The sequence below is a fragment of the Mustela lutreola genome, chromosome 7 (genome assembly GCF_030435805.1).
Source record: "Mustela lutreola isolate mMusLut2 chromosome 7, mMusLut2.pri, whole genome shotgun sequence".
NCBI classification, from domain to species: Eukaryota; Metazoa; Chordata; class Mammalia; order Carnivora; family Mustelidae; genus Mustela; species Mustela lutreola.
Window position 1 is genome coordinate 80,529,768 of NC_081296.1, and position 25,851 is coordinate 80,555,618.

Here is a 25,851-nt window from a genome sequence, read left to right on the forward strand (position 1 = left end):
CCAAGGGGCGGGGATCCACCTTCCGGTCCTGAGACCATTCAGGCTTTTTTTTTTTTTAAACGGCTTCAACCTCTCTGGCTTGGCAAGAGTTAATGTTTAAAGGAGGGCAGAGTAACCTTTCATTTTCTTGCTAAGGATGGTTAAATATGCCCAGCGTGTGACTTTCTCTTCAGGACTCACCATTTTCTTTTCCAAACCCTAGGCTCCAGGTTTTGGAGGGGGCTTACAGGGAGTGCACAGAAGGAAAGGTCATGAAAACTAGGTAGTGTCTCAAATAGAAACTAAAGTGTGGCCCTCAAAAGGATGGGTGGTCCATTAGAAAAGAGTTCTGAACTGAGTTGTCGGAAGACAGCTCTGGTCTCACCTCTGGTAGTATTTTGCTGTGTGACCTTGAGCATGGCATAACTTCTCTGGACCTCAGTTTTCTCATTTGTGAAAAAGTAGATTAGAGTTCTGATCTGTAATCCCACTGCAAGTCCTTTGAGGGCAGAGGCTGTGTCTGAGTTACAGTTTCAACACATAGTTGCAGCACATAGTAGGCTCTCAAATTATTGAATGAATGAACGAACACACAACTCTCTTGAAGTTGGGACTGTGGAGTTCTGGTTCCACTGGGAGCTTTCAACAGGGGTACAGAGCTGGCTTTTTTTTTTTTTTTTTTCCTCCTTCATTTTGTTCTACATTATTATTTTTTTTTTTAAAGATTTTATTTATTTATTTGACAGAGAGAAATCACAAGTAGATAGAGAGGCAGGCAGAGAGAGAGAGAGGGAAGCAGGCTCCCCGCTGAGAGCCTGATGCGGGACTCGATCCCAGGACTCTGAGATCATGACCTGAGCCGAAAGCAGCGGCTTAACCCACTGAGCCACCCAGGCGCCCTGTTCTACATTAGTGAAAAAAAAAAAAAAAAGGTGAAGTATTTTGTGTAGTTCTTTTTTTTCCCTAAATCCCCTACTGATTTTGTATAACACAATGTACATACTAGGTACGCCTGTAAGAGTTTTGCAAATTTTAATTCCTGTAAATCCCCATCAAAAGAGTAGGTTGTACTAGTATGCCTATTTTACAGGTGAGAAATTTGAAGAAGAGAGGGACTGGGACTCTTGCCCAGAGTCACATAGGCAATGATTGAGGACCTGAGATTAGAACATCAGCAGTCCAGTGCTAGTGCCCACTCTTACCCACTTGGTTATATAAGATTAAAACGTTTAGTAGTAATAGTTAACATCTTCAGAGTATTGTAATGAGGAATCTTAGAGTAGAAATGGAATCTCTAAATTTAAAACAGCAGAATAGTTTAACTGTAAAATCTCAAGTGACTAAGCTAGAAATAAACCATGAGACACATACTATCGAGGCCCAACCCACGGAGCCACCCAGGCACCTCTCTTATTTGCATTTTAACTCCATATTAACCTTAGCAATGCTAGTTAGCCAGGAATCATTTTTATTTCTTTTTAATTTTTTAAAAAGAATTTATTTATTTATTTTATATCACAAGTAGGCAGAGGGGCAGGCAGAGAGAGAGGAGGAAGCAGGCTCCCTACTGAGCAGAGAGCCTTTGGGGCTCAATCCCAGGACCCTGGGATCATGACCTGAGCCAGAGGCAGAGACTTTAAGCCACTGAGCCACCCAGGCACCCTAGGAATAATTTTTAAAGTAGTTTTATTTTCTGACTTTATACACGTACATATAATCCATGGACCTATTATTTTCCTATTTTATGGTGTAAAATAATGTTACACTAATTTGTGTTACAATCAAGCATTTTAAAACTGTCTTCCTTGGGTGCCTGGGTGGCTCAGTGGGTTAAAGCCTCTGCCTTCGGCTCAGGTTATGATCCCAGGGTCCTGGAATCAAGCCCCACATTGGGCTCTCTGCTCTGCGGGAAGCCTGCTTCCTCCTCCCTCTCTGCCTGCCTCTCTGCCTTCTTGTGATCTCTGTCAAATAAATAAATAAAAATCTTAAAAAAAAAAAAAAAAAAGACAACTGTCTTCCTTGCTCTTGTAAGATATATCGTTGAGGGGCGCCTGGGTGGCTGAGTTGGTTAAGCATCTGCCTTTGGCTCAGGTCATGATCCCAGGTCCTGGGATCCAGCCCCACATTGGACTCCCTGTTCAGCAAGGAGTCTACTTCTCCCTCTGTCCCTCCCCTGCTCGTGCTCCTTATATATCTCTCTTTCAAATAAATAAAATCTTTAATATGTATATATTAATTAAAATATATATATACATATATATATATAATTAAAGGAATAGATAAGGTTCAAAGTGGTCTATATGGCCTGAGGTTTTCTGATAAAAACACTTGTGCTTTGTCTATAGTTTGAGCTGCCATTCCTTGGCTCCATGGTGTTGGTCTGAGAAGATCCTTGAGGTACACAGCTTTGGACCAGGTATAATTTGTGTTGGCCTAGCAGTTCTGTTATGGCTGCTCAGGCTGACATTGAACCTTTCTTACAAATCAATGTTTCTTTTCTTTCTTCTTCTTTTTTTTTTTTTTCCTCTTCATAGTTCAGTCTTTGCTCTTAAATAGCCACTACAGTTATCTTCAAACATCAGAGTAGGCTTACAGTAGGCACTGTATGATTTGTTCAATCAACATTTACTGAGGGTCTATTAGGCCTGAAGGGCATAACAGTGAATAAAATTCCATTCCTGCTCTCACAGGGTTTATAAATAAATGGGAGGGCAGACAGAAATGTATGGGATCCTGAAACCTAAAAGTGTTGTTATTTCAGTTAAGTATCTGAGAAGAAATCAGTATTTCTGATTTCTTTAGGAAATGGAATGGACCAGGTTATTCTATGAATAATGCAGCAAGGCAGACTTGCTGGTGGCAGCTAGAATGATCAGCCCAAGAGCAAAAAAATAAGGAGAATGGTTGAAGGATACAGTCATAAAGGTGTGCAGTCTGCTGTGCCTTCAGAATGGAGGGGATGACTGAATTTGGACTCGTAAATGTCATAACAACATAGATTATCTGAAACAGAGAGATGACCTTCTAGCAATGCACTTAAAGTTAAGACAAACTTTACAGTCAGACAAAGTTGAGTACCAGTTTCTGAGTATATGGCTTTGGGTAAATAACCTCTCTAAGCCTCACTCTTTTCACCTATAGAATGAGAATAAAACAGCTTAGGGACTGGATTGAGGATAAATATGCATGTAAAGAAAGCACCTAGCGCCTAATAAGTCCTCAAAATGTATTAGTTGTTACTATTATTTATTTTTTAAAAGATTTTATTTATTTGACAGAGATCACAAGTAGGCAGAGAGGCAGGCAGAGAGAGAGAGGAGGAAGCAGGCTTTCTGCTGAGCAGAGAGCCCAATGGGCTCGATCTCAGGACCCCGGGATCATGACTTGAGCCGAAGGCAGAGGCTTTAACCCACTGAGCCACCCAGGCGCCCCAATTGTTACTATTATTGTTACAGAAACAAACTTTGTTCTCCAGAGACTGTAAGGGCAGGTAGGAATATCAAGGCTTGGACCCCAGGTAGAAGCAAAGGGAACCAGCAGGAAAGGAAAATTGGGTTGCCTCTTTCTAGCCTTTGGTTGGAGGTCCCTCCCAATGGAGTGGAAGGAAGTGCCAGTGCAAGAACCAGTGGGGCCCAGTCAGAATGCCTGAGAGAGCCCTCCTGAGGATCACCTGTGGTCACATTGCTTCACATCCTGTGAACTGCCCTGTATAAATGATAGGCATACCTATATGTATGTGTGTGTACACATACATACATACACACACACACATATAAAATCTGAAAGGTTAACCATCAACCTTGACCTTGATTGGCATCCTCCAGAAAGGGAGGCAGAATTGAGCAAGGGGTGGAAGGCGGAAGATTGAGGACTTGTATTTGTTCCCTTATATCTCTATATTGTTTGAACTTGTCATAATGAGAATAAGTTCATGTGTGGAATAAAGAGAATGAAAAAGAAAACCAATCTGATTACAAAAAAATGAAAGAAAGTAAAGAAAGGTTACCTGCAGAAACTCCTTGCGGTCCAAGTCTTGATGCCTGGCTAAAGCCCCAGCCCGCAAAGAGACTACTGGGTTAAAGGTCCTAGAGAAAAGAGGGAGTGAACTGTTCAGTGTCCGTGTCGTGACTGCCAGTCCCACAGGGCGAGACACCTGGCAGGCAGTTCCCACTGGAATGGGAACTGCTCCTCTAATCCGGGCATCCACTCCAGGGCTGGAAAAAAATTCAACAAGTACATGGAACATCAGAGACCTTCTGGAAATGGTGAATTTGCTCCGAGGTTTCCTGAGGTCTAGCCGGCTTCTCTGGGCAGCCTTCAGTCACAGGAGCCCAGCCTGGCCTTCTGTGTCCTCTCTGCCCTGCTCTTTCTTCATGGCCTACAGCGGCCCTCTCTCTTCCGGAGTTGTGGCCCTTCCCAAGCTTGCTTCCCAGCCCCGCCCCTCTCTCTGGACGCATCTCTGGGCCCCATCATCACCCGGCGCCGGGCCCTCCCTCCCGCCCCCCCCCTTTTCTCCTCCCTCCTTCCTTCCCTCCCTTCCTCCCTCTCTCCCTCCCTCCCAGCTCCTGCACCAGGAAACGGCCCGGATCCTGGCAGCGGCCTGACCCGTGAGATCCCTAACCTGGCAGGCAGGCGGGGTTGGAGACTTGCTGAGGGTGGGGGTGAAGGAGGAGCTGGGCTGTTGGACTGCACTGGGGGGAGCCGGGAGTAGAGATGGTGTCGGCAGGAAGCCCTTGGCCCTGGGTTTCCCGGGAGGACAGTCATTAAACATGGATTCGGCCACACAGCTGGTAGAATGCTGGGGGCAGGGGCCGGTCCGGGAAGCTGCAACCCCAGCCTTCTCAGTCCAGACCCAGATCCCTGGCCTTCCCAGCCTAGCTCTGCTCTCCCCCTCCCCTTCCCAGGGCTCCACGCTGGCCAGGAGGATGAAAGGCCCCAGCTGGGGGCTCCTTGCCACCAGCGCTGGGTCCTAAGAGCTGCCATCCAGGCTGGGTGAGTGTCCCCTTCCTTCTCTGTCCCGGGCAGCCCTTTGCTTCTCCCACCTTTCCCTTCAGCCCCTGTCTCCTCCCCCATCTTGTGCCTTGGCCAGCATCTTCACATCTTCCCTCTGGGGAGGTTCTGAGCCCCTTCCTTAAGCCAAAAAGGTGTGTACTGTGGAAAGGGGGTTTGTAGGGGGTGTTACAGAGCTAGCATTCTCCTATTATGGAAAGAATCTAAAGTATTTTAAAAATAAAATTTACTTGTTATGCATTTAATGTGGCATATTACGAAATTAATGGCCAGCCCCCTCATGCCCTGTCCTCTCACCTTGACTTAGTTCCCGTGTTCTTGCCCCTCCCTGCCCAGTGGTCTCTGAGCGTTTCCTCCCACCTCTCTCCCCGGCTCACTGGGTTGGCCAAGCCTGAAGCACCCCTTCTGGCTCTCCAACCATATATTCACGCCAGCCTTTCATCCTTGACTCTTACAGCCGCCCGGATGGCGACCCCGGCCTCAGCCCCAGACACACGGGCTCTAGTGGCAGACTTTGTAGGCTATAAGCTGAGGCAGAAGGGTTATGTTTGTGGAGCTGGCCCTGGGGAGGGCCCAGCAGCTGACCCACTGCACCAAGCCATGCGGGCAGCTGGAGATGAGTTTGAGACCCGCTTCCGGCGTACCTTCTCTGATTTGGCAGCCCAGCTGCATGTGACCCCAGGCTCGGCCCAGCAGCGCTTCACCCAGGTCTCTGACGAACTCTTCCAAGGGGGCCCCAACTGGGGCCGCCTTGTGGCCTTCTTTGTCTTTGGAGCCGCACTGTGTGCTGAGAGTGTCAACAAAGAGATGGAGCCACTTGTGGGCCAAGTGCAAGAGTGGATGGTGGCCTACCTGGAGACGCGGCTGGCCGACTGGATCCACAGCAGTGGGGGCTGGGTAAGAAGCTTCTCAGTTGCTGCCCTGCACACTCCTCTGCAAAGCTGGTCTCCAGAGGGAAGATGGGGCTCTGGCTTGAGGCTGGGGGCTGAGTCTCCCTATTTGGGTGGCACCAGATGCCCTCACTATGGGTGTCATGCTGGACTCTGCACTCCAGGGCTGCCAGGCAGTCATCACTGGATGGGCTCATGGTCCATAGCAGAGGACAGAGTACACAGTGCCTGCAGGGAAATGGCATCCAGCTGTTGGGGACTTTTTACACCAAAGTATGTGACATGGGTGGGGGGCAGGGGTTGTCAGGCATGGGTGGTGGTCAGGAAGGCCTTGGCAAAGGATGCCAGTTCGGAGCAAAAATTTCGGCCCGGGAGAGGCTGGCATTCACTTGAGGCAGAGAGGGCCAATGAGCCAGGCGCTCATGGGGGATGATGGGGGATTGCAGCCAGTAGAACTTTGGCTGGAGAGGAGCTGGGTATGGGGTAGTGTTTGCAGTGGATGGAACTGGAACTCTTCCTCTCCTCTTTCCTCCACTCTTTCCTCTCCTGATATCCCTTTCTCCTTCTTTCTCTCCTACTTCCCTTCTCTCCCACAGGCGGAGTTCACAGCTCTATACGGGGACGGGGCCCTGGAGGAGGCGCGGCGTCTGCGGGAGGGGAACTGGGCCTCAGTGAGGACAGTGCTGACAGGGGCCGTGGCACTGGGGGCCCTGGTAACTGTAGGGGCCTTTTTTGCTAGCAAGTGAGAAAGTCTAGGGTCAGGTGGGGCTAGGTGTGGCTGGGGGGACACGAGAGCAGGAACAGAACAAGAGAAATGCCCTTGGAAGAAGTGGGATGAATGGACCGGAATGGAATGGGGATGGGAGGGGGCAGGGTACTGTGTGAAGGAGCTGTGTGTGCCAGGCAGGCAGCTGGAAGGAGGAGCTGGAGATATTAGGGAATGTATTGGGGAAGTATTTGGGGGCCAGGAGATAAAGTCATTCCAGGGTTGGCAAAGGTGGGAGGGATCATGTCTGGGGCATAGGCACATAAAGCTACACCTTGCACTTCATATGTAGCCCTGAGGAAGGTCAACTTGCACAAGGGGTTGTTTCTCCTTTGGTTAAGTGGGATTTGGGGAAAACACAGAAGGCACATCCCTTTGAAATGGAAGCTTGAGTTTGTCAGGTGATAGGGAGAGGTGGCTGTGATGGCGGGCTGCTTGGACACGCTTGTGCATGTGCACGCATGCTCGTGTGCATGCTGGGCTGCTTGTCTAACCTGTTGGTGGCCGCATTCAAGGAGAAAACTTCTCTGTTGGGGAGTGGCAAGAACAAGGGGCCATTCTCTGCCCCTGCTCCCAACCCTCTCCTCCCTGCCTCTCCTTGTCCCGAGGCCTCAAGGCTGTCGGAGAAACACTGTATCCAGAAGAGGGCTTTGGGCACTTTCTGGCAGAAGGTCATTAGCAGGCCTCTGGAGAGAAGAGAAGTTCTGTAGCTGGCCTATTGCTTCACCATCCCCATTCCTTGCGCATCATGTACTTGCTGCTGCTTCCTGGGCTCTGAACAGAAAACAGGGCTGCAGAGCCTGCAATGGCCTGGGGGGTGGGGGGTGGGGCAGCAACAGGGGAGGAGGCCTGGACCTACCTACCACCCTCTGCTGCCACCAGGGCACACTGGTGCCCAAAGTGTTCTGTGTCTCGGGACCTTCTGTACCCAAACTTAGACTTTAAATTGGGACTCTGATTTTCCTTTGGAGTGTGTGGAGGTAAATATTGATCTAGAGTGCAGTCTGGGTCCTGCACTGTGTCTCAGTGAGACTGCTGATGCCTTGAGAGGAACATTCCAGCTCTGAACCCCATAGGTGTGAGGGTGACCTGTACTCCGTGATGGGCCTATGCCATGTAGTGGGCTTTGGTGCTGCTATATCCAGGGCCAGGTGTACGGGTTCTAGAGTACCTACCATGACCTAGAAGCATTTCTGTTTTCTTTGAAGCCACGCTGTTTGCATGGGTATTACTTGTCTGTACCTCAGAGTCTGAGGACATTAACTTTAGAGCTCACGGTCCTCTAGAACAGATTCAGATGATAGCTTTTTCCTTTGAGAGAGAAATGATTTCACTCCAGATGCATGTCCTGAGCCAGACCTCACTGCTGCACTTCCCAAGGTGCTAGAATTGCTGCTCTCCAATGCTAACTGCAGACACAGTGCTCTAGAAGCCTGCCCTTAATCCCGAGCACTGATCAGCTTAGCTTGACCGTGGTTGACTCTTCTTGGAGATTTTCGCTTGGTCCCGGAATGTGGCAACATAGTTGTACTCACAAGAATGTGGGACCAAAATCGGCCTCAGGTGTTTAGCCCAGACTTTTGCTTTTGAGAGAGGGCTGCACTTTTTAATGGTATTTATAGGGGATGTGGTAGACTGCATGCGCCACTTGGTCTGTTGTGAGTGTGCTGACACCAGAATCTCAGAGCTGGTCTGTGGCAGGCAGTTGGGGTGGGGGTGGGGTCTCTGGCTTGCTCAGGACAAACTAGACCAGTGGTTTTCAGACTGCTTGGCAGAGCCCTGAAGTTTCCTAGGGGTTGCCTCAGGAGTCCTTGGGGAGGTGAAGAGGGGGTGCTAAGCAGGCTGGGCTACATGTCCTCAAACAGAATAGCTCCCCTTGTAGCTGTCTTACATATCGGGGTTCAGGGTAAGATTTTATTTGCATTAAGGGGTTTGCTGCTGAAAAAAAAAGTTGGAAAACCACTGACTAGACCATCAGCTCCAAATTGGAGTCCGCACTCCCCCAGGTTTTGGGGCAGACTCTTCACCCTCCCCTCTACCACAGGACACCTATCCTTGTTAGCTCTGCTGGGGGCGTTAACAAACCTGAGCAGCAGGGACCATGGTCAGGTAACCACAATGCCCTGCTCTGAGGCCTTCACACCTGGGTGGAAGGAGAGGTTGTTTTCTGAAAGGGGAAAGGGCTTGGATTCCCAGAAGCGTAGCTTGCCTGGGACCAAAATGGGCAGTTTTGATCTGTCCTGTCCTTTTTAGCTTGAGGGGCAATGGAAACCCCAGAGACTCTTCTGTCAGGGAAAACTAGAGACTCTCTTCTAGAGCCATATAGTTCCTTGGGATTAGCTCTTGGCCAGGAAGGCTGAGTATGGCTCCCAATTTTTAAATCTATTTCATTTTTTTAAAAATAAGGGAAATAAATCTAACTGCCATTTTTCAGAGATTAAATAGGTGGAGAGGGCGTTTCTTGCTTTCTGGAGCCCAAAGGGACAAATAGGGACTTTGCTTAGGCCAAGGAAGGAGCAGAAGTAGGGCAACTAGGTCCTGCAATTATTAATCCCACTCCCCACTTATTCTAGGGTATATACTATTTTACTTTTTTAAATCATAAAATGGCGGGAGAACAGATTTGGTTAGTTTAGAAGAAAAGAAAGAGCTCTATAAATATAAATATATATTCCTGTATTTTTATTTAATAATTTATAAATACCAAGTTCATTTGACTTTTATTTTTGTGTAATATGTAATGGTCGTATTAAAAAAAATAAATAAAGCCCAGAAGTTTAATGAGAAGGACTGAGCAGGGTTTGTGACTTCTACACTCTGTAGCCTGGTGTCAGGACATTTCTTGATCTAATCATCTCTTCATGACCTTGTTAAGGGCAAGATCTAGGGTAACAGGGGTTTGGAAAGAAAAGAAAATCAGAGTTGTTCTCCCCTCCCCCATCTCCCAACCCTTTCCAAATGCCCAAAGCCAAGAACTCCCATCTGTGCCAACCCAAATCTTAAGAGGGTGTGTGTCTACAGTACTTTGGGATGGCTACAAATGAAAACAAACCAAAACAAAGAAAAGTTACCCCAAAGCTTTGTGTGATGGTAATCACGTCCCCAGTTGTGGTTCAGCCTCTGATGATAATGAGCATTTCTCCACAGTTCCTTGCTGCCTACTTCTGGCAAAAATGGAGCCCCTGCTTCCTTTCCTGGCCCCCTGAGATAATTCGTTTCAGCCATTTTAATGCAAACAGCTAAAGTGGTTGGAATCTGCAGAAATTATTCAGCCCATACCTCTACTTCTAGTCTAGGACCACATCAAAATCATGTCTGACAGGAATAATGATCCTAATTTCAAATTATAAGCAGGAATTTCTTGTCTTTTTATAATCCAGTGCAATTAAATTGCATTTGGGTTTATGTGTTAAATTGTAGTTAGAAGTATACTGCTCAGAGGAGAGTTTCCATCCTCTCTCTATAGAAAATCAACAGGGCAAGCCATATTAAAATCTGAGAGTGGCTTGGTGAACATGGCATTAGGGGAAAGAGAATTAGATGCTCTTAGTAGTTAATATTATCAGGCGATGAGAGCATTCATCTCCACTGTAGTGTGACTGAATTAATGATTGATTTGTATTTGACTAGTTCCTTCCAAAAAGCATTTGCAACATCTTACTATAATACACAAAAGACAAAATGGGCAAATATGGGTTTTTAAAGCAGATGTAAAGGGTAAATTGAAATAAGATGGCAGCAAAGGGAAAATTAATGTACAGAAAAGCATTCTATAAGTAGTATTTCGGAATACTAAAGCTAAGCTATGAATTCGGCCTTGAACTTTCTTAGCAGCTACGGCAAATTGGAAAACACAACAAGATTCACGTTCCTGTTAGGATTTAGAAAAGCCTATCAGTTCCTTAAGATGGGCAAAAACTTCTGTGGCTATTCTGAGATGAAATAGAGGATATCACCCTCTATAACACCTGACAGTAAATATGATGCTGAGTTTTGCACCAGTATTTCTCATAGAAACACCAAATGGGGGTTTAGTAGGTCCTAAGCTTGTTTAATGAGGGTTATCACAATTTAGCCCAAAGATATCCTATGATGCTTCAGTATAGGGCTAAATTTCATACTATCTGAATGGATAGATGGATTGTTTACCCTTCAGACATTTCTTCATGAGTGTCATTCCTCCAGATGGTACTTTTGATAAAAGTGGGGCAACATTTAGTTAGTTTCTAGCAACTAGATGAATTATAGACATTCTGTTTTTCTTCTTAAGAGCGGATCCTTTGAAAACTTTAAAAAGCTGCCTTAAATGGATATAGGTGTGACATAAATAAATTAAGACTATTTTAAAAATTAATGAGAAAATGAAATGTAATGGAAATTTCTGTAGTTCTTCACTGATTGAATCATTCATTCATGCAGCAAATATTCAAGCCTCTTCTGTATGCTAAGCACAGTTCTAGGCACTGAGATAGAGAAGGGCACAGACACAAAGTTCTGCCCTCATGTTCCTTACATTCTAATAAGGGAAGCAAACAAAAATAAATAAATTCATCTCAAAATATTCATTAACATGACATTTCATGTTATGAGATGGTAAATGCTATGAAGAAAAAGAATTAATTAGCATGGAATTGGGAAGTTGTAAGTACAGATTTCATTGTTAAATAGAATAGTCAGGGAAGCCCTCATTTCTAAGGTGACTTTTTTGAGAAAAGTCATGGAAAATGAAATTGGAAAAATATTTTTGTCAATATGGAAAGATGTTTCTCACTTGTCAAAAAAAAAAGAAAATATATACAGTATGATCCAAGTTTGCTAAAATAAGTATATAAATGTGTGTGTGTGTGTGTGTGTGTGTGTGTGTGTGTTCGCGCGCGCGCGCGCGGCGCATGCACGCGCATGCGTGCACTCACAGAACTATATATGTATTTATGTATTGAAAATCTCAGGGAGGGTATATGCCAAAATATCACTAGTGATTATCACTGGGTGTTGGATTTTACTGGTGATTTTATTTTGTTCTTTTTTTTTTTTTTAAAGCTTTTATTTATTTATTTGACAGACAGATCACAAGTAGGCAGAGAGGCAGGCAGAGAGAGAGAGGGAAGCAGGCTCCCGCGAGCAGAGAACCCGGTGCGGGGCTGGATCCTAGGACCCTGATATCATGACCTGAGCCGAAGGCAGAGGCTTAACCCACTGAGCCACCCAGGTGCACCTATTTTGTTCTTTTTACTGTCAGTATTTTCTGGTCTTTTCGTAAAGAACACATATTTCTGGTATGGTATGTTAAAACAAGTTTTCCAGATACAAAGTTGTTAAGAAGTTAACCAAGCAGAATGGAAAATAAGCAGCCCAATGGAGGTTCTTTCTCATTTAAATGGACACCTCACTTCCCTGCAAGGACAGACCTAGGGAGTTAAGGTAGGCAAGGCTAGACTTTACATTAGAAAATAATTGGAGTTGGGGCACTTGGGTGGCTCAGTCAGTTAAGCATCCAACTGTTGATCTCAGCTCAGTTCTCCATCAAGGGTTGTGAGTTCAAGCCCCGCGTTGGGCTCAGCCCCCTCAAAAAACAACAAAGAAAATTACTGGAGTCCACTCCACAGGAGAGGTGAGTAAATGATCAAAGCTTCAAGCTTCCATATCAGTACTGTCCAACAGAAATATAATGTAAGCCATATATGTAGTTTTATATTTTCTAGCAGCCTCTTCAGAAAAGCAAGAGAAATGGGTATGAAACTAATTTTAATAATATTTTACTTAGGCCAGTATATAAAAATTACTATAATTTCTGTCTATAATTAATATTACAGCTATTAATTTATTTTACAGTTGCTTTTTCATACTAAGTCTTTGAAATTTAGTGTATATTTGACACTTCCAGTGCATCTCAAGTCAGAATACTCATGTTCCAAGTGCTCAAACCACGTGTGATGAGTGGGTACCATATTAAACAATGTAGTTCTAGATTATAGAGAATTATTATAGCAGGCAAAAAGAGCAAGAGTTAAAAATAGGGATGAAACTGCCAAGGAGCCAAGTATTTATGTAGGTTAGTGAGATGGCTTTTCCTTTTGGACAGAACTGGAGGTGCCCTCATCCATTTTTAACCGATTTAATTCTCCTTTTCTTAAGTCCAGTAACCATTCACTTCCATTAACACATTTTTCCTCCTCGGGCACAACAGCACTGAGTTTTAGTTTTCCTGAAACTCCATGGTTTCTATTGAGAGGTTATTACTGAAGAAAAATCATACTCATGACGGGGAAATTTCACATCATTACATCTAATTTCTTACAAATTCATTCTTAGAAACTTATTTCTTTGATGTTTTCTATTAATCAACAATGGGCAAGGTATTAAAATTATTATAGAAGATTATTCAGTTAGCATTTATTGGGCACATGGTGATGGGCAAGGGGAAAACAAATATAATTAAGATGATGTCCTTGCCTTTTTCAGTTTACAGTCTAATAGGGAAGTATCTTACTTTACAAGTCTCCAAATACCTTTTTAAATGTGTCTTTAAAAGTAATCATGCTTACGAGAGTAAGTCTGGAAGTTGGAAGGTTAATTTTAAATAAAAATGATATATTGTGGAAAAATCATAGAACATGGAAAAGTATAAATTAAGTATAATCCTACTCAGAAAGTACCACTGTTAACATTTTGGCATATTTCTTTCCCACCTTCTATCTGTGTTTCTATTTTAGGATCATACTGTATATACAGTTTTGATTTTTTTTTTAAGATTTTATTTATACACTTGACAGAGAGAGAGATCACAAGTAAGTCAGAGAGGCAGGCAAAGAGAGAGGGGGAAACAGGCTCCCTGCTAAGCAGAGAGCCCAATGTGGGGCTCAATCCCAGGACCCTGAGATCACGACCTGAGCCAAAGGCAGAGGCTTAACTCACTGAGCCACCCAGACGCCCCTGTATATACAATTTTCTATACTAAAATACTGCTTACAGTTCTATTGCACAGTTTTTCCTTGTCATTAAAAATATTTTGAAGGCAAAATGACTGTATAAAATTATACCTACGTGTATATAATAATTTTCCTGAATGTGCCCACTTGGAAATTCAAATTGTTTACATCTTTTCACTTTGATGAATATCTTCATTCTCAAATGTTTATCCAGTTTTTAGATTATTTCTTTAGAGCAGAGTGTAAGAAATACAATCACTGGGTTAAGAATCTCAAAAGTTTGGAATCTTTTAGTAAATATTACCAAAGAAAGGATCTAACTGGTTCTTGCTCCCTTTTCTCCCCATGTCCAAGTTATCTTTTTAAAAAATAAGATATGACTCACATCATATTTCATATACAATCTTACACTCTACTTCTTTGGCCTAACAAAAATTATTTTTGCATGTTATTACATGCTATATGTATCCCTTTTCATAGGTGCATAATCTTTAGATATAACTAGAGTCTGCCTAATCATTTGTTATTGGAGTTTAGTCTTTTTTCCAATTTCAGCATCATATATAATGTAATCTTTGTGTATCAAAGCAGACCTTTTATAATTTTGATCCAAGCTTTGAAAGCTCTGAGTTCCCGGCTAACTTTTATTTTTTCTCCTCTGCTCACCTTTAATTAGTTCCATGACTTGTGCAGTTTACTTCACTCTTTCTTCATCCCTAAAAAAGGTTATAGTTTTGGAAATATTTGCCTCATAGAGTTGTGAGAATTCAATGAGATAATATAATGAGTCTAGGATTGTGCATGTTACAAAATCAAGTACTCAACAAAAATAGGAACTGGAGGCATTATTAAAAAAATCCCATTTCCCTTGATTGGCTTGATTAGTTTAAACCAGGTGCCAATAAAACAAAAAATTTTGATTAGATTAGGATTAGTAGAAAATCTTATTTTCCCCATTAAACCCCCAGTCTTTCAGAGCTTGTCTTCCATGCTCAAGTTAGTTCTCCCAGACCACTGGAGCTGAGATGGCTGCTGAATTAATTTTCAGTGAAATTTTAAGTGACTATGACTCTGCTTTGAATCCCCCTGTTCCTGAGGTAAGGATTTGTGAGAAAACCTGACGGTGAGGGGAAGAGTGGAGTATACTGAGAAGCTTATGGCTTTTTGGTTGGCTGACAGGGATCTCCTCTTATCAGTCTCCCTACCCCAGCCATACACATCCTGTTGGGGCTGTCTAATTTGGTTGGGCTCATTTGAATCTGGCTGTAAAGCCCTAGCTTGGTCTGGCTACAAATAACCCTCTTGCAAACTTAGCACCGCCGTTCCTTCCTTTTTAAAAAATGTGTAATATCACTACTATAATATGGCAACCCTGCTTTCCAGGACTAGGTCCCACAGGTAATCTCAGAGGGGAAATTCCTCTGCGGTCAGGAGAGTTTGAGGGCTGGGAAAGTGTTGAAGAATGAGGGTGGCACCCAGATCTCAATCAATGCAAAATTATTGACACCTACTATGTGCAAAGCATATTGTCCCACAGTGGAGCTGCAAATGTAAATAGGATCCAGCCTCTCATCTTCAAATTCACAATGCAGGACAAAATGATTAAGCGCACAGTGGAGGTAGGCCTGCTTGTCATGGAAGGGATAGGAGGCTCGCGGAAGGTTTTGCACCAGAGGTGATGCTGAAGTTTGCAGTGGTCTGGTTGAAAAGGGACTGCGTGTACAGAGGCACAGAGCCGGATACAGGTAAACCACCTGGGATGAGGACTGTAGAAATTACATTTGTGAAGGAACCTGGCCCTGAGGTCTCTAAGGCCACGGTAGAGTTTTACTTTTACCTGGCTAGCAAAGGGGAGCCAGCTCAGTCTTGTAGTGGTGGAACAGTGACACGATAATCTGAAAGACCTGTTAGGGAGCTGTAGCAAACAGTCCAACAAACAAGCTGAAACAACGGCATAAGCAGAGGGCTTGGAAAGTATGCCTGTGAAAGGAAGACATTCAGATAGGACTGGTAGCTGTGGAGTAAGGATTTCTCCCCGCTTTCCGGTTTGGGACCCCATGGATGTTAGTCCCAATAACTTCGATGGGAAAAGTAAGGTCCTTACTGGAGAGCTCCATTCAGAACCTCCATTTCCAGCAACATTCCATCTACTGGCCCTTCTCCTGGTCAGCAAACCAGTTTCCAGAAACCGCCTCAATGTTTCTGTCCTCCGCTTTCCAACAGCTCTCTAGCTGGCAACCAGTAGTGTCAAGATGGCGGCCCCCCTGAGGACTAGTCATGTGACCTCGGGTTTCCATTGCTGGAAGCCTGGCGGTCCGTTGCGGGGCAAGGTTCACCTGTCATGAAACGGGTGTTAGCCCTTCGAATCTCACGAGCCAATGGACATCTGAGACGGCCATTGCGGCGAGGCGATCGGAAGATTGGCGCTCTCCCTTCGCCTAACCAGCGGCCAATCACCGAGCGTCACATACTTCGCAGACCGCCTTGAGGCGGTGGGGGAAAGCAAGAATGTCGTCACAGCGTGGCGGTATTGTTACCTAAGGACTTGAGAGGAGGTGGGACGTATGTTGACTGACAGGCCAGTTCCCCTACCGGGATTTGAGAATTTGCCGCAATATCCCGCCTTGGGGGTGGGGTCTTGTTTGACTGCCAAGTAATATTCCCCAATGGAGTCCTAGCTCGTGATGACGGGCAGGCTGTTAGACTAATGAATCCTCGGCGTGCCCGGCGCAGTTCTCCAATCGCCGGGCGGCGGGCCCCAGTCTGAGCGGCGATGGCGGCGGCGGCGGCGGCGGCAGCAGCAGCGGGGGCTGCGGGCGGTCGGGGCTCCGGGCCGGGGCGGCGGCGCCATCTTGTGCCCGGGGCCGGTGGGGAGGCCGGGGAGGGGGCCCCGGGGGGCGCAGGGGACTACGGGAACGGCCTGGAGTCTGAGGAACTGGAGCCTGAGGAGCTGCTGCTGGAGCCCGAGCCGGAGCCCGAGCCCGAAGAGGAGCCGCCCCGGCCCCGCGTCCCCCCGGGAGCTCCGGGCCCTGGGCCTGGCTCGGGAGCCCCCGGCAGCCAGGAGGAGGAGGAGGAGCCGGGACTGGTCGAGGGTGACCCGGGGGACGGCGCCATTGAGGACCCGGTGAGGGAAAAAGGGCGAGCGAGCAGGCCCGGCCGTGTCACGGGAGGCCCAGAGCTCGGGCGAGCGGGAGGCAGGCGGGGGGTGGGGGTGGGCGGGGAATAACGTGGCTGGGGCAGGGCCGGGAACGGATCCTCGACCGCCAGAAGGGGCCCAGCCGGGTTGATTCGGGCGTTATGGGTGCCTAGTGCTGTTCTAGAGAAGGTAGCTTGCTTTTTTTTTTTTTTTTCCATCGTGACCCGCATGTGGGGCGAGGGAAATGGCCGAGCATGGTTAGGGCCGCGCTCGGACGGAGAGCAGGGCAGAGCCCCTGCGTTGGTTCCTCTTAAGCTCTTCTCCATACCCTCTCCACTCATTGTAGGAGCTGGAAGCGATCAAAGCTCGAGTCAGGGAGATGGAGGAAGAAGCTGAGAAGCTAAAGGAGCTACAGAACGAGGTAGAGAAACAGATGAATATGAGTCCACCTCCAGGCAATGGTGAGTAACTGGCGGTTGCACGCGGAGCCCGGGTCCTCCGAAGGGTTGTGCGAGCACGGGTTGTGTGGAATTGGATGCTCGGGACCTTGGAGCTGCTTGTCTGAGCAATTACTGGGCAGGTGGTGCGGTCATAGTCCATTGTGTGTTTCTCTGACCTTAGCGAGGCAAAAACCTACATTTTAATGGTGGTGATCTTGTGCCTTTCTTTGTCCTTTTAACAAATGTGTTCTTCTTTGTTCTTTAGTCTGCCTCTACTCTTTGTGGAGGTTGCCAACTGGCATTTGACCTTCAAGTCTCATAGTTCTTTCTTTAGTTGGAGACCCTTTAGTTAGGAGTTCTAAGAGAAACTGCTCGACTGCAGGGGGGTGGGGGGGCATTCCCTTTAATAAATCTAGAAATGTTGAGTTTGGGTTCCCTTGATTTTGTTCACTTTTCACATGATTTCAGTCAAAGCTTTTCAATAGGGACTTGATTTGGGGGCAGGAGGGAATTCCTGTACCATTTTCTCTGATTTTTAAGAGTGTGTTAATCTGTTGCTTGATTTGTCAAATGTTCAGTGAGTACCTATTGTGTGCTAAACAGTATTCTTGTTAAGGGGTACAGCAGGGAACAGAACAGACTAAAATCCGTTTTTTACTCTAGTGCTGGTGGTGGTAGTGGTGCAAAAATTGGTCAAATAGAAAACCAGCTTTCACCCCGGTTCTTTTTTTTCTTCAAAGCTGGCCCAGTGATCATGTCCATTGAAGAGAAGATGGAGGCTGATGCCCGTTCCATCTATGTTGGCAATGTATGTATTAGTGTCCTCATTGGGGTTGGGGAAGCTCTTGTTTTGGGAGTTGCTTAATAGGAGGCTTGAAAGGAACATCTCAAGGATAGGTGATGAATTTGGGGAGTATTGGGAGGGTTTGGAGGAGGTAAAAGGTAATGGTGATCAGCAGAGGCTCTGGGGTTGGAAAGATAAAAGATTAGTTTCTTAGAGAACAAGATTTGATGTGCCTTGGGGTAGATGGGTGGCCCAGCCTAGAGGCTAGGCAGGGTACCTGTGAAACATGACCACCTCTGCTCCCCCACAGGTGGACTATGGTGCAACAGCAGAAGAGCTGGAAGCACACTTTCATGGCTGTGGTTCAGTCAACCGTGTTACCATACTCTGTGACAAATTTAGTGGCCATCCTAAAGGGTAAGAAGGGAAGTAGATTGAGGTCATTTTAATCATATTTTAGAAATAGATAAATTGTGTTTTATATTGAGCAGTAAGTTAAAATATGTGGGGTTCGTCTTATAAGTTGGGGCTTGAATGTATATATCGGGTTACACATAAATGGGAGACCATATAAAGATGAAGGTTAGTGTGGGTGGGATCATGAACTAGAAGAGGGAGGGGCAGCTTTTGCTTAGCCCCAGCTGATTCTGCTATATGGAAATCCAGCCCTGTGTAAACTCTTTTATAATTTTCCAAGAGTAGCTGAAAATTTAGATTGAAGTTTTCCGTTTAAAAAAATTTTGACAAAGAATTAAAAATGTGGCTACGCCGTTACTCAAACAGAGCATACCTGCAAGTTGGATTTGACGTATAAGCTGCTATTTGTAACTTCAGGTAGATGAAATGACAAATTATTTTTTTTAGGTTTGCATATATAGAGTTCTCAGACAAAGAGTCAGTGAGGACTTCTTTGGCCTTAGATGAGTCCCTATTTAGAGGAAGACAGATCAAGGTAAGCCCCATTGCCCATTGCTGTTCTGGTTCTGTGTTAAACTCTCCAGGCCTATTCTGAGGCTTTCTGCTGTACATTCCTCACTCTCAGGTGATCCCAAAACGAACCAACAGACCAGGCATCAGCACAACAGACCGGGGTTTCCCACGAGCCCGATACCGTGCCCGGACCACCAACTACAACAGTTCCCGCTCTCGATTCTACAGTGGTTTTAACAGCAGGCCCCGGGGTCGCGTCTACAGGTCAGGATAGATGGGCTGCTCCTCTCCCCCGCCTCCCATGAGCCCTGTATGTTTCCTTCTTTCCTGATCTAAGGAACCTCCCTCACTTACCCTCCCCTTGGTCTCCAGGGACTTGGTCTCCTGCCTGTGCAGGGTGAGGAAGGTAGTTGCAGGCCAGGCCAGGCGGCCAGTCTCATCATCGTTTTCTGGAGCAGGAATTGGTGATAAGGGCTGGATCTCTCCACTCTGTTCTGAGAGATGCTTCTTCCCCCAGCCCTTTTTTTTCCCCCTTGAGACTTGGTGGCAGTGAAGGTGTTTACAAAGCAGGCCAGGAAGAATGACCTCAGAGTAGTGAAGGCACTGCTTGGACATTTGCTACTTTTCCCAGAGTTAAGGAGGGGTTGAAGATTGAACCTCCCTTGGAAGAATGCCAGAGGCTAGTTGATCCTCCTCAACAGCCATGTGGGAGGATACTGAGATATTTACTCTTTAACTGAGCCAATGTTTTGCAAGGTTAACTTTTCTCTCTGGGCCTAGTGGTGCCCATGTTGCTTTACTATCATCTCCCTGCCTTTAAATAGACAGAATAGGCATATAGACCTTGGCTTTTTGCAAGATTCACTTATCTGCTCCCAGGAATTAGGGAGGATCTGATGGTGAAGGCGTGGGGTTTAAGAGCTGTGAAGAACTGAAACTGGAAAAATAATGAGTCCATTTTTTTGCCCCTTTATCTCAGATACACTTTTGGTTTTTTGCCTCTGGCAAGGTATTCTATTAAATTGCCCCTTCCCATTTGCCAGGTGTGTCACAATTTCTGGGATTGTGGGGTCAGTTAAGGATACTTGGAAATATCTTGGTCCCCATTCCCTGCACTGTAACTGGGGCAAGGGCCCACGGGGAGGGGCTTGTGCTGAACTCCTAAGTGATCATGTTAACACCTAACTCTCCTTCTTTCTTCCAGGGGCCGGGCTAGAGCGACATCATGGTATTCCCCTTACTAAAAAAAGTGTGTATTAGGAGGAGAGAGAGGAAAAAAAGAGGAAAGAAGGAAAAAAAAAAAAGAATTAAAAAAAAAAAAAGAAAAACAGAAGATGACCTTGATGGAAAAAAAAATATTTTTAAAAAAAAAGATATACTGTGGAAGGGGGGAGAATCCCATAACTAACTGCTGAGGAGGGACCTGCTTTGGGGAGTAGGGGAAGGCCCAGGGAGTGGGGCAGGGGGCTGCTCATTCACTCTGGGGATTCGCCATGGACACGTCTCAACTGCGCAAGCTGCTCCCCTTGTTTCCCTGTCCCACTTCACCCCCTTGGGGGCTGCTCAAGGGTAGGTGGGCATGGGTGGTAGGAGGGGTTTTTTTACCCAGGGCTCTGGAAGGACACCAAACTGTTCTGCTTGTTACCTTCCCTCCATCTTCTCCCTAACTTTCACAGTCCCCTCCACCTGCTCTTGTCCTGCCAGGTCTGCCACCCACCCCACCCCTCTTTTCCGGCTCCCTGCCCCTCCAGATTGCCTGGTGATCTCTTTTGTTTCCTTTTGTGTTTCTTTTTCTGTTTTGAGTGTCTTTCTTTGCAGGTTTCTGTAGCCGGAAGATCTCCGTTCCGCTCCCAGCGGCTCCAGTGTAAATTCCCCTACCCCTTGGGGAAATGCACTACTTTGTTTTGGGGGGTTTTGGGGCGTTTTTTTGTTTTTCAGTTTTTTGTTTTGTTTTGTTTTGTTTTCCTTTGCCTTTTTTTCCCTTTTATTTGGAGGGAATGGGAGGAAGTGGGAACAGGGAGGTGGGAGGTGGATTTTGTTTATTTTTTTAGCTCATTTCCAGGGGGTGGGAGGTTTTTTTTTAATATGTGTCATGAATAAAGTTGTTTTTGAAAATAAAAATTTGTTTGGCCTTTTGGGTGTAAGGATTATTTATCTGTTTTCCTATTTTCTCTTAGATCCCAGATGGCTGTTAATTCTCCTTTGTGGAAGTGCTGGTGTTGTGGAGGGGAAGTTCTCACTTAACCAGTTAAGGAGTAGGAGTTACAATTACAAGAGGAACATTGTGTGTTTAGTTGGGACTGATTGGCATTTGAGAGGTGTACCGAATGAGTCTGGGATGCGAAAGAATGGCCAGATGAGAGTGATCTAGTAGCGTATCAGTATGCACTCCTGATTAAACTTAGGATCTAGTAGCGTATCAGTGTGCACTCCTGATTAAACTTACGTGCAAAGGAATTACCCACACCAACAGCACTGGAGTCTTAGCTTGGGGTCTGGGTAGCTTTTCTTGTCTACCTCAAGGCAAGCTCAAAAATGAGGGGAAAAGTCAGCACTGTCAATAGCAGGGCTTAAGCTAACTTGTGTAGCCATGTGGTAACCACTTAATCTGCTCAGCTAACATTTTGAATCATACTGTTAATCAGGACTTAATAGGTTTTCACTGATTCAGTATCCTTAGGTTTAGTACTTGGTCAATTAATAACCAGATTTCTCCAGTTTATATTCTTACATAAGACTGGTCTTAAAATTCTTGGGTGCTACATAGTCCCCCAGGCCCTGCTGGAGTCTTCATTGCAGACAAGATTTCTAAATACCGAAACCTTTTTGCATTCTGCTACATCACTCCCTTCTGTTCACAGGATATTTTGCAGTTGTCTCTGATCCAGGTGCTCTCTTCAGTAATCCTGGGTTAAAGAAATGAGTGTTCTGTATATCCATGAAGACTTACCCCATTTCTCAAATGGCTTTGTATTCTGAATTCTCAAATCCGTGTTGACTGCTTCAGCATTTGCTCATGTGTTATACTACCTCCTGTGGCATCATTTGTTAAGCATTCAGGGGTCTTTCTTTTCTCAAACTAGATTCAACTAAAATAGTGCCTTGTAATCTGGATGTGGAGATTTCTGCAGAGGCTAATTAGTAGGAGTCTGCATAGTTTCAGTATCAACTTGGCTAGAACAACAGGGAGCATATTAGTGCATATTAGTGCATATTAGTGTGTGGAATCTTAGTGCCTTACAGGTGGGAAGGTCTTTTTTGTCCACCAGGGGGCACTACATGGCTATCTTTTTTTAAAAAGTCCTATAAATTGTTGAATCTTGGACAGGGTGAATATCATTTTTTTGACCCTTCTTTTTTTTTCATTTTGTATGTCCAGTTATTCCTCAGCATCCTCCCCATTCTTCCCATTCTGTTTTAACTGCTTCAGCAACTCCATATCTTTAAGTGGGTTCCTGGTTCTGGCTTTGCCAGAAAAGCCCTGTTCTGCCACCAGCAATTACAAATGTACTTAGGTGTGGAACTAAGCCCTTGCCCAATTTGATCCTGATCGTTTCCCTGCCACATCTTGCTCTACAGCTGATGCCCTGTGCGTTCCAGTTGAATTTTACTTAATGTATTGATCATGGTGTGCGGATTCCATTTACCCTGTTAAAATCATAAGGTGTAAAGCCAAGCCCCAAAGACGTAAGCCTTCATTCCCTAGTCATGAATGAATTACTCTCTCAGGGCAAATTGTTCCTATCTCTGTTAGCACTTCATGGCTTTATAATTAAAACAACTATCTGTTTCACCACTGGATTGCAGGCTCCTTGAGGGCATGGATTGTGCCTTTGTATAATTTAGTAGGTGCTCAGGTGTTAATTCCCCTTGGGAGTTCCCTGTATCCTGGACCTGCTGGTTGCTATCTTCAAGAATCAGATTTCTTTCCTTACCTGGTCTGATTTTCCCTCTATCTTAATGATTTTAGAGGAAGTGGCATGGAAGGAAAGTTGCTTTCCTTGGGAAGGATTGCTTATTCTTTGGTCACTCTGATGAGCCACCTCTTAACCAAGGGATTGGAATGAACTTAGTCTCACTGGGATTATGGGGGAGGGAAGTGTTTAAGAGACGAGGTGCCTGTCATAACCCCCAAAAGAACCCTATACCCATTAGCAAGCACTCCTAATTTTTTCTCCCCCTAGCAACTCTTAATTTCTGTTTCTCTGACTTTGCCTGTTCTGGATATTTCATATAAATAGGGTCATACGATATGTGTCCTTTTGTGTCTGGTTTCCTTAGCATCATGTTTTCAAGATTCCATGTTGTAGCATGTATCAGTATTTCATTCCTTTTCATAGTGGGTAATAGCTCCTTGTTTTGATTGACCACTTTTTGTTCTCCATGAGTTGATGGATATTTGTATTTTTCCTTTTTTTACTGTTAGGGACAGTGCTGCTACAATTCACAATTTTCTGTGAACATACCTTTTCATTTTTCTTAGGTGTATACCTAGGAGTGGAATTGCTAGGTAATAAGCCACATTTAACCTTTTGAGGAACTGCTGGGCTATTTTCGAAAGCAACTGCATCATTTGACATTTCTACCAGTGGTGTATGAGGGTTCCAGTTTCTCCACATCCTCATCGAACTCATTACTGTCCATCTTTTTGATTACAGCTATCCTAGTGGATATGGTATCTTATGTTTTTTTATTTGCATTTCCTTAATGACTAATGATGTTGAGCATCTTTTCACATGCTTACTGGCCATTTGTATATCTTCTTTGAAGAAATGTCTATCTGGATTCTTTGCCCACTTTTTAATTGGTTTATTTGTCTTTTTATTGATGAATTGTAAGAGTTCTTTATGCTGAATATTCTTCTATATATGAATTTGTAAATATTTTCTCCCATTTTGTAGGTTGATTTTTCACTTACTTGATAGTATCCTTTGAAGCATGAAAGTCGTGAAGACTTATGCCTCTGTTTTCTCCTAAAAGGTTTTTTTTGTTTTGTTTTTAATATTTTATGTACTTATTTGAGAGAGAGCATGAGTGAGAGAGCACAAGAAGGGGGAGCAACAGAAGGAGAGGGAGAAGCAGTCTCACCGCTGAGCAGGTAGCCTGATATGTGACTCCATTTCAGGACCTGAGATCATGACCTTAGCCGAAGGCAGACACTTAGTCAACTGAGCCACCCAGGCGCCCCATATTTTTTTCCCCATTTTCTTGCCTCATTTTCCTGACTAGAATCTTCAGTACAGTGTTGAAATGGAGAGAAATGGTGAGAGAATTTTGTCTTATTTCTAATCTTTGGGGGAAAGCTCTCAGTTGGTCATGATAAATAGGATTAGCTGTGGGTTTTTCAGTTTCCCTTTATTCCATGGATATTTACTTATTTATATAAAGATTTTATTTGTTTATTTGACAGAGAAATCACAAGTAGGCAGAGAGGCAGGCAGAGAGAGAGGGAAGCAAACTCCCTGTGGAGCAGAGAGCCCGATGTGGGGCTCCATCCCAGGACCCTGGGATCATGACCTGGAATCATGACCTGAGCTGAAGGCAGAGGCTTTAACCCACTGAGCCACCTAGGTGCCCTCAATGGATGTTTAAACACTGGTTCTCTGTGCACACCAGTCATGTTCTGTCATACCTCTGGGCTTTGCACTGTTCCAGTCCAAATATCTGAGAAGCTTTCCTTGCTGTCTCCAGAAGAGTAGATCCTTCCTTCTGCAGAGCTGCTGCACCACTTTTTACATTTCTCTGCATTTTCTATACAGGATTGTAAGTATTAGTCTCAACAGTGTTCGGAACTCTTACAGGCAAGGCACCATGCCCTTCCCCCAGAGCTGAGGCAGCAGGAGACAGTAGTGGATCGTCAGCAGAAAGTACTTCCGTGGTGGCCAGGCAAGGTTGACCGAATGAGAGGAATCAGAGTGGCCTTCATGTAATTTTCATGTAACTTAAGGTTAGTAATGTGCCTTGCACATTCTTTTAATTTCCCCCTCAATAATCCATTATGGCTCATAGTTGTGAATCCAACTAAACCTTTCTAAAATCTGTTTCATGTTCATGAAAGAAGTCATTTCTTTATTTGCCTGAAAAGCTATCTCTAGTTCCTGGGGTGTCTTCTAAACAGATTACAGGATAAGTAATAACTTTCGTGGTGTTTAGAACTATTTTCTATCTGGTATGCAGTAAGAAGATGGCAGGCTCTCACTTCTCTGGATCTGGCTACTCTAATTACTTAACAGTCACATAACCTTGAATAAATTACCTTTCCAAACCTCAGTCTCCTCATTTGTAAAAACCTAAAACATGAATACTGTTTCTCATGGGGTTACTGATGAGGGTCCAGTGAGATTATGTGGTTGGTGAATTTTAGAACAAGATGCCAGTTGTTTTAGCTATACACACTGACCCTTTTGACCTAGACTATGAATTGCTTAAGGATAAGGGACTGTGTCTTGCCCTGTGCTTCACTCATGCATCTTGAATGCTTTCATTTTCTTTGCCTTCACCTCTTTGTTGAAATCAGAGAATCTTGTTCTGTTTCACCTACTCTCCTACAGGAGCTGCTCCAACTTTCTGAGAGTTTTTACTTTTTTCCCCTAGATCTTCTTCCAGGGGGGGTGCAAAGAATGGGTTTACTGGAGTGCCTCTTTGATACCGTTCCTCACAGTATGTATTGGACGGTGTCATTAGCATGTAAATGATTCCTTGGCTTTACAGGGGCTCTTCCAAAAAGTACAAGAGCTTATCTACTATCATGTTGGTTTTTACCAAATCTCTGGAGACAGTAGTGAGTATAATCTCTCGTTTTATCATTGTTTATCCCAAGCTAAACAGTGAACATTGGACTCAGTTACACTGTTCATAGACATTGTTGTACAGAATGTGCGATATAGAGTACATAACTGATGGAATTGGTAGAGTTGAAAGCACAGCCAAAGGCCTGAGTTTGAGTCCTGGATTGGCCATTTAATGGCAGACCCTTCTCATTTCCAT

At 44.9% G+C, this 25,851-nt stretch overlaps 1 protein-coding gene and 1 long non-coding RNA gene across 6 annotated transcripts; one reads left to right on the top strand and one right to left on the bottom strand.

The window, feature by feature from the left end:
- Window positions 1-1,988: 1,988 nt before the first annotated feature.
- LOC131836363 (uncharacterized) lies at window positions 1,989-4,441 on the bottom strand. The gene is made up of 3 exons (XR_009355589.1): window positions 4,233-4,441; window positions 3,986-4,064; window positions 1,989-3,684 (listed from the first exon to the last, which is right to left on the bottom strand). It is a non-coding gene; the product is annotated as an uncharacterized LOC131836363 (long non-coding RNA).
- Window positions 4,442-4,464: 23 nt separating this feature from the next.
- Window positions 4,465-20,985, top strand: PABPN1 (poly(A) binding protein nuclear 1). 5 transcript variants are annotated; one of them, XM_059181668.1, is made up of 10 exons: window positions 4,469-4,586; window positions 4,884-4,971; window positions 5,447-5,886; window positions 14,576-14,671; window positions 17,057-17,171; window positions 17,891-17,958; window positions 18,245-18,351; window positions 18,799-18,886; window positions 18,977-19,128; window positions 20,069-20,985. In XM_059181668.1, the coding sequence occupies exons 3-10, from the start codon at window positions 5,455-5,457 to the stop codon at window positions 20,106-20,108; spliced, it is 1,098 nt and encodes a 365-aa protein (XP_059037651.1). In that variant the 5' UTR covers window positions 4,469-4,586; window positions 4,884-4,971; window positions 5,447-5,454; the 3' UTR covers window positions 20,109-20,985. The 5 variants fall into 5 exon arrangements, with proteins under 5 accessions (XP_059037647.1, XP_059037651.1, XP_059037649.1 ...); XM_059181663.1 differs by lacking the exons at window positions 4,469-4,586; window positions 4,884-4,971; window positions 5,447-5,886; window positions 14,576-14,671 and adding an exon at window positions 16,333-16,698; XM_059181667.1 differs by lacking the exons at window positions 4,469-4,586; window positions 4,884-4,971; window positions 5,447-5,886; window positions 14,576-14,671 and adding an exon at window positions 16,804-16,899.
- Window positions 20,986-25,851: the final 4,866 nt, after the last annotated feature.